The sequence below is a fragment of the Varroa jacobsoni genome, unplaced genomic scaffold (genome assembly GCF_002532875.2).
Source record: "Varroa jacobsoni isolate VJ856 unplaced genomic scaffold, vjacob_1.0 scaffold_167, whole genome shotgun sequence".
In the NCBI taxonomy this organism is placed as follows: Eukaryota; Metazoa; Arthropoda; class Arachnida; order Mesostigmata; family Varroidae; genus Varroa; species Varroa jacobsoni.
In genome coordinates, this window is record NW_019213069.1 from 392,061 (window position 1) to 401,203 (window position 9,143).

A 9,143-nucleotide genomic window follows, 5' to 3' on the forward strand; every position below is an offset into this window, starting at 1 on the left:
ATTTGACAGGTAACTAAAAATTTATCTAATTCTCACATTGAACTAGCAGTTTTGTCTTTACGAATTTAAAACACTTTTTCATGGGATTTATTTTTCATCCATTACTAATTACGAATGTTAGACAAATTGTTTAGTTGGCTACAATTTTGCCAATTGGATACAGAACTGACCAGAAATATTTTCCTCAATTTTTCATCGAATTTAAAAAAAAAAAAAGTTTTCATCGAATTTATTTATATGCACTTTTTGCAGATATTGACGTCAGGAATCAACGTTTACTTTAGAACCTTAAGCTTACTAATTTTACTTACTAACTTATCGAAAAAGTTAAACTGGCTCGACGAGGGCTAGCATCAAAGTTGCTTGCATTTACATAAGGCAGCTGATCTTTGTGGTTTCACCAATTTTCAAAATTTAGATGATTCAAATCACTTTAGATACAAAATTATCATAGCGTTCTTTCTATAAAAAACATGTTTTCGATTTAACCAAAGTAAACTTCTTTAAGCGTCCGCCAAAGATGGTTTGACAATCGTGCATACATCACAAAGCTTGAAGATCTAACTTACTCTAATAATACGAATTTTGATTGAACGACTATTCGAATATAGAAGACCTATTACCATTCGTACATCTACATCATTCTGTTCCTCAGCAATATGTCTCAGCTGAAAAAAAATACAGTTATACAGAACAAGTGTTCGCTTAGAAAGGGTATACATCCGTTACCCTCGCCGAATGCCATTTCCGATAAGTAAGATGTGGGCGTCGGACGGCGTAACTTACACAGTATAACGATGGCCTTGGCCAAGATTGTCTTTTGTTAGCAGGCTTCGTTCCGCGTTAACTAAACAGAGTGACTATTTTTTACCTTCTGACAAGAACAAAGGTTTTGGAACCCCTTTCTGGAAATCAAAGCATTTTCCAGCAACCGGTAATGTTTACAAAAGGACGAGTTTCTGGGGTGCAGGGCTAGCGAAAGTCGCCAAGTTGTTCTAGATAAAAACGCTGTCGTAGACTAACAACACAATCTAATTATAATCGCATTGACTATGTGTATTAAGCAAGCATATCTTCAAACATAGCAAAGCATATGCAATTATGCGGACAGTGGGTATATGGATTATTTCCGTGAGGCTTTCAATAGGGCTGCATGACGAGACGAAACAGCTCTACGACTGAGTGGGTGATAAAAGAGTACTGCCAATGTATGTACAGTTTGTTCATACGCTAGTGCCCATAATTTATTCGATCCTAAGTTATGCAGGACAAGCGAATAACCTATAATCTGTGTTATTATTCAAAGAGGTTTACATAACTTCGAACAGGCCAATGGTTTATACTATGGCGGAACGTAAATGTATAGCAGTTGGCATAGTTTTAAATTAAAATCGTGCCGTCAAGACACAGGAACGAATGTTATGTAGTGAAACGTTAAAGTCACAAGAAAGCAGTCTATTTGCAGAGAGGCCAGCGTATCTCTATTGAGATATTCTAATTCCATTAACCGATCTAGTTGAGCGACTTTTCACCAGCAAGAAAATCGGCAGACACATTTACGCGACTATGATATAAACACGAGAGGCAGTTGATACTATTCTGCAATTGCTGTTTCTGCTATTGGTGCCCATCGATATGCGATCTATGAGATCAGTTTCCCTTTGTCATTTTTCTTTGTGACTTCTTCACACGTAGCGCGTGGTGATAAATCACAGCAGTATGTTAAAATTCTGTGGAACTTATCTAAAAAGCTAGATCGAATTATGTATAACGGTGTATTGTAACACCTTACCCGATCTATGACATGCACTAGTTTAAGCAGATCGTTCCCTTCTACGAATCACACGAGTAATGTCCGGTTGATGTAAAGAAACAATCAAAATCGAAGAGAGATCGATGACCACGACGACATTGAGGTCCTGGGTAAAAGGGAACGGCCGAATGACGCTTTGCTCCAACCAGCCATTTTCCTCGAAAGTATTGCAGTACTAATTAATTGAAACTAGAGAACGACTAATAGGAGCAGATCTATCTCCGAGTTTGCATATGTAAATATTTTAGTCTTTGTTCAGTATTGTAGTTTGTCTGGCCAATTGCTGCGTGTGATTTTCAGATAAGTCACATTGAACGTATAGGCTTTAAGAAATTAGATATGCTTTAATATACGTCTCTTCACATTATTAAATATGAGTACACCTTTTTTACGACACCAACTATTGGATCCTCGAAAAACTATTAGCCATTTTAAGTCACAATTGAAGCTTTTTTTTTTTTTTTTTCAAGTTTAAAATAACATACTTATCGATACCTTTCGGCTATTTTTCGGCTACTCTACAGTTTTGTCCCTCTAGAGCTTCTGAGGTTTCTGGGCGAGAACCTGGTTTAAGTAGCTTTTTCATCCCATTAGTAAAACAAAATTAACATCATTAAGGCAATCCTGCAGAGATCGAAACAGACAAGCTCGGGTCTAATAATTTACAGGTCAGCAAGGTCAAGACCACACCAATAATGATAATTTGACCGCATTAGCTCTGGGCTATATGACGGTGCATTGAAATTTCACGTCCAAGTTGTCTTTATTGTTGCCGGGATTATTGCCGGATACTTTTTTTTAGTGGCATGCTTGAGAACGAGGCCTTTTCTGTTCACTAGATCGATTTTTCCAAGAACATGTTTTAACTGTTGATAATGAAAAAATTTCCATAGAAGAAACAGCGACATATAATGCACGGTCACCCATCAGAAGTATAACATCACCTTCTTTGGCGTACGTCTGGACTTTGCCACTGTTTGTAAGGCACATTTTCTTTACTTGTACATTATCGTTATATACGATGTACCTTTTCATCATTCGTCATCAGTCGCTTTATAAATGACTTCGTTAACTGCGTTTTTGTGAAGTTTCGCAGATAGAAATACGAACTCTGCATTGATTCGTGTAGCATGAAAACACTGAGGTTTTTTACATTTAGCCTTGATCTCAAACTTTTTATTGACATATGTTTAGATCCTTGGTAATAACACGACTACCCACTATTACGTTTTACTTCCTTGCTCCCTCCTAGCTTTTCTACCATAATTTTTATTATATCTTAATAGAATCATCGTCTCTTTTAGAATTCGTTTTTTAGCCTTTCAGTGTTATAACTTTACACTGAAAGAAATTGTCGAAACTCTTAGATCTGGTGCTGGTGCACTTTTGGCTATTTATTTTCCTTTTTATGATGTCCTTTATTATCTTTTGTCGTCTTTAAAATGCCCTCCCTAAATCGTGATCTCCATATCACATATTGTCAAAAGGCGAATTCATAATCCATTGAGACATTTCAAGCCGTACTAGGTACAGTAACGTCAAAAATGAATTAATTTTTTAATTCATAGAAACGAATTGTTTTGACATTAGATGATATTTTTTTTTACATGCTATTTCAATTTAACTGCTTTGATTCAATCAAAAGAGAAATTTCAAAAATAGCATTTAAATAATGTTTAGGACATATGGATCATATAGTTTGAACAAAAAGGTAAGTACGTCATTAACAAGCGCCTTACCTACTTTTGCCGAGAAGAAAGACACACGCTGTTCTTTTGCAAATATACCTTTCTTTATTTCGCTCATTAGCTCTTTGTATATCTTTGTTTAATCTTCTGCTGTACGTTTTTCTTTGTATCCAGGTCCATTTTTTCAACTGACAACAAATGGATGTTACCGGCCTAACGGCATCAGCCGCCATGTCGAGTTTTCGATATTGTAATTGTATATTAGCGATAAGTGGCAAGTCCTGAGATAGTTAGTGAGAGTTGTGTCACCAATATGCCAGTATCAGGACCATTTTTACTGCAAATTCGTAGGTCCTTTTATCCTTCCCTATTTCGTGGTAACATCTCGCCATTACCTCCTCAATGAACGTACTTATTCAACCGTCTACAAGTATTTTTCCTTCCTATCAAATATTGTAGTGTCCCTAGGTAAATTTTCTACAATTTATAATGTTTTTATTTACTACTATATACAGTGTAGATGCTGACATCTTCGTACTTCGTTTCGCAGTACACGTCAAGACTTGCTGTGGCACACATTGGGTCGCGATAACGCATTTGCAGTCGCTGTCTGCAGATAAAGTCCGTTTGTCTTGTGAGTCACCGATGAGAATATAATGTCTATTTTACGCATTCTCGTTTTCGGAAAGAAGAACAAACAACTAAAAATAAGAAAAAAAAAACGTTGTCGAATGTTTTGTTGGGGTCTATCTGTATTTTTAGTTTCGTGTAATGCGTTTGGGTTACTTTTACTATTGTTTTTGAGGTGATTGTGAAAATTTCGCAATAACCTGTGGTCCATTTGGAAAGTAGCGACGATCTGGATTAAAGGGCGAAGGCAACCGCGCATATTGACTAAACACATAAATGATTGTTTTTCCAATATTCAGTTAAGTAAAAATCTAAATAAAGCTAGAAAAAAATTATTCAAAATCACCAGGTCAAATGGCTGAACCTATTTGTTCGCTATAGGACTATAGAGGTCCTAATAAATTGCTGATCAAGATAGATAAAATGTTCTTTAACAACTCGTTAACATCGCAGCTGTCGGTTACCGCGTTGTCAAAAATAAAGAATGTTATATTTCAGATTTCTTAATTTCCAATATTTTCTAATATGCGCTCGCAAAAATCCAACCGACCATTTTTTGCATATCGCACTATTTCTCTAAAGCTAAATTCGTACTATTAACTCCTTGTAATTATCAGCTTGTCGTGTTTTGTCCAAGTACCCATTGTGCCTGGCCCCTTCCCTTTTTTTCTTATTCTCCCTGTGTCTTCCGAAGACTCGGAGCCAACCTTATCTCAGTCATATGTATTTTGATACTTCTTTTTTTTGTACAGGTTTAATTACATTGTCTGTACTTCTGAGTGCTATCTGTAGCAGTTGCGGAATTAGCAACAATAACATAGAACGACTAAATCCAGTCTAGTGCTCATTAGCGGGCACATCAGCTAGTGTGTAGGCCTCGTAGGCCCGAAAACCCTGTAGGATTCCCAACGACAGAACAACACATTATAGATTTAGGCTCAGCTTAGGCTATTCACTGTCTATACTTCGCGTCCTAGTTGCCTCAATGCCGCTATCACCTACCGAGCTCTTGTTATAGTATATTTCACACAAATATATATATAATAAAATTCATGCTCATTAATTTACTCCTTACCTACAATACATAATTATAATATACCAAATAGTGCAATACAATCAGTTTTCGATCAGTTCTTTTACTTCCAGTTATGAGAGCGCTGAGGATAACGATGTACCATCGTTATCCTCAGCACTCTCATAACTTTTACCTTTTTTCTATATATATGCCAGGATTGCAGCCTGCGTTCGGCATCAGGTTGTATCCATTGTGCTTCACTTTTTTTTGATATCTTCGTAGATTTTATCCGCGCGTTTCGTTTTTGCTCCGTCCTTAAGTTTCGTCCGAAAGTTTTTTAGGCTGTTCCCTTTGTCTTCGTATAGCATATATCGGACACGTTTATATATGGATGTTTTCGAGGCCAGTATATCTCATATCGATGTTTCATAATTGTTTTACTAAAAATTTCGTCTCAGGGTATTTTAACAACGCTTTTCGCTATTAACGTTTTGTCATGGGAAAGCATGTTGTTCTATACCGCGTAGTGTGAGAACTCGATCACATATCCGCGCATCTTGTAGTCGTTTGAAGCTTTTTTTTTTGTTTTTTTTTTTTTTCACTACACCTGCTAAGGGGCGGCATGGTTTGCGTGGCAAATGCACATCTCTTTGATTGCGTTGCCATGATAACAATAATTTTTGCCATGCTGGTTCAGTGCTTACCGTTGGCGAAGCTATTGCCAGATAATTATAGTCAAGAACATAAGAAAGGATGCGAAAATAAGGAATAAAGCAAAAGAAGGTATTTAGGCTTGTATGTCTGCCGTCTCATTTCATAGGCGTGTTCGAGAATAAGTTCTGCAATATCTGCTTCGGTTGGACTTCTAATAGAGGAATGTCCTTGATATTGTACTTAATAAATGTTTCCAAGGACCTGTTCGACTAGGGTAGAAATATTAAATAAATAAATATTATTTCTGTTGTGCGGAGTCCAACTCGTTTACGTTCCGGTTTATTCTCGCCACCTTTAGCTGTAGTGGGCTGTTTTTAAAAGCACTTTTATCAGGTGAATCGGTCTTGTGTGGCTCCATTTCAAAATACCTCTGACTACGAGGTCAGTAACCAGTGTGAGAAAAAATCATACTTTAAACGCGGCATCATCGTCACCAGTTCTCGCACCCTGCCCGCGCAGAATTATACACATTCACATATTCGCATAGATACGCCATCTACATTTTACACAACTCCCTCCAACCCCATTAAACGATATCACATTGCACGAACCCATAAGAAGGCGCACACAAACTAGCACACGGCTAGTCACTATCAGACGTGCTCTAGGCAACGCATAAAGGGATTTTTTTTCTATCTACTGGTTCCCTGTTCGTGCACGTGTACTCAGCTGCCACCTCCTGTTGTTTTTGCAATTTTTTTAACGGTGTCCCACACCCGTGTGATAGTGCCATCACTACATCCACCGGCACATCGCTACTGTTTATCACGATGCACATTTATTTAAAACGATGACCCTGACTCGACGCTCTATCCTGTTGGCGGTCTCTTGACGTAGAGGGATACGATTTTCTTAGAAAATTTGCGACTCATTCATATTCTAGCTATCTTCTTGGCCCCACCGTCCAGCGTGATCTAGGTCCCTCTTCCGCTGCTTATTGCACACGACCTACTGCAGTATAAGTGCTGTGAATTGTTTGCAATATTTATATAGACTTCGGAGCGCGACAGACTATGCATCACCCTCGGGTGCAAGCCCACTAGTGCGGGTTGAGTTTTTCCTAGGAAACATCCTTGATCATGTTACGCTTGGACGAGAGCCGTGGAGGTCCACCGCCGGGGTTGAGTGCCTGGCGTTGTGGACTTTTCGAATCACGGATTGTGTAGGTAACAGTCTTAGAGTTAGACCTGAGACATGGTACAAGAATCATGGAACGAAAATGTAGTAATATTAGAAAACGCATTAAAATTGTTATACCATTTATCGATCCGCAATGTGCCTGATGAGAACGTTTTTTGAGAGAGGGCCTTGTGTATGAGGCTTACTGTGTATATGACCTAGTCGCAACCGAGCTTTGACATTAAAAGTCAATCGTTCGTTCAAAAAACACTTTTTGGTTAGCAACGCGTTGGTGGAGCCACAGAAACAAACTGCAATTAAAAAAAAAACGGATTTTTTTTACAAGCCGAACACAACTCAGTGAATTACTCGAACTTTACTAGCCATAACTATTTGGCTATTCCCAACGGTGCGATCTTGATCATAGCGTTCACGGTAGGCATATGCTGCTAGAGCATCGGGATAACCATCGGGATAGAATGCTCACAAATGGGATGTTCCATCCAATACGATAGAAACATATTAGAGTCATCATGGTGCATGTCTCCACATAACTATACATCACGTAAAGGTTCGCTAATTAGTTTGTAAGTACCCATGATTAACAAATTCACTACACCTGATCTATCTATATATACAATATTGGCTCCTAGGCAATCATTGAAAATCATCGGTAAATACGCCTTGCTATAACCGTTATAATAGGCCTACTCTAACTGGTACAAAGAATATGAGAATTGCTTGTAAATTAAACTGTTTTTACCTACTTTTTTTTTTTTTTTGCTATCTGTCTTTTATTGTTACCGTCTTTTAGTAAAGGACGCTAGCAGTGTTTACTTTATTTTATTGATGCAGTGCGGGTTACCATGAATTTGTATATTCAACGTTGGCACCGCTACAGTTTCTAATAGTATTAGTTGCCTATTGTTTTAACATGTGCCAGCCTACAAAAACATCGTCCATATTATCTATAACTGTATTCTCTCTATAATAATAATGTAGAGTTCTAGAAAACAGCTGCTTCCCACGTGATCGTATTTAACTCACCATTGATAATCCGTAGCGTTATGGGCATCGGCCCGAGCCGATCCCCTCAGGGACCAGTGACAACGAAGGACTGTGCGGAAAGCGCGGTTATATTCGCGGCTTGTTGTTGCATAAATGAACGGGTTGAGGCATGAGTTGAAATAGCCGGTCCAGAAGATTACATCGAAAAGAAGTGGTGGTGTCGTACACGAACTGCAAATGGTATCTGTGACAAGGAGTCAGGAAGGCTCTTTTATTTATCGGCGTAATTATAAAGTTAGTAGTTAATTTGTTCGTACAGCGAGTAAGCGAACCTAATAAAAACTATTACTATGTATTATACACGATCGAGACTGGATAATGCCGAAGGACAGTGCACAATGAATATAATTATCGCATGCTCGACAAATGAAATTACATATGCCACACACTATAAAAAGGCTAATTTGCATTTCCAAGCCTCGTCAGACATCTCATTCAGGAGCAGAATGAATCCATTAACGATTAACAGTACCTCCCCTGATCTTTGAAGTTATTAAGAACCGCGTTACGTGAAATTGTCGACAGTACGGCAAATTCTATAAGACAGAGTTCGCAGTTCCCATGACAAGGTACCACTGGATTTGTCACGTAGAACATTACTTAAAAAACGAAGTCTTACTTATTGATCATTCGTTGGTACGTGTAACTAAATCCACTTTTACTTTCCCGTAACACGTAGACTTGAGCAAGAAGGATAACAAAGTACTATATTTAGAGGCCCTCTTGAGAAGAGGTACCTGCTCTGCTCGAAAGGCCACATACAACATCGTTTTCTAACAGCTAAAATTTCGTGTCCTATTCGTGCTGGCCCTTTCCTTGAAGCTCTGAGGATGTCTCTGTACATCCTTATCTAGTATGTTCAGATATTGACAATTGGAATGTATATACATACATACAAGATGATTGAATTTATATTGCTATATTGAACGTGTTAATGTGCTATTATAAACGAACTATTTACCTATGCAATTACTACAAAGGTTCGCCGAGCCCCATAAAATCTAATAATGTATATTTTCGGACAAACGTAGAAAATAGCAAACTGTAATTTAACAGCTCTGTAGTGCGATACGCTTGGTAATACCCTGTTTGAAAG

At 38.0% G+C, this 9,143-nt stretch overlaps 1 protein-coding gene across 1 annotated transcript; it reads right to left on the reverse strand.

The window, feature by feature from the left end:
- Positions 1-3,583: 3,583 nt before the first annotated feature.
- LOC111270890 (alpha-1A adrenergic receptor) lies at positions 3,584-8,231 on the reverse strand (the record flags this gene model as incomplete). The annotated part of the gene is given in 2 exon segments (XM_022851367.1): positions 3,584-7,047; positions 8,027-8,231. Coding segments are annotated over 2 exon segments (332 nt in total), but the record flags the coding sequence as incomplete, so codon positions are not given.
- Between the last annotated feature and the right edge of the window lie 912 nt (positions 8,232-9,143).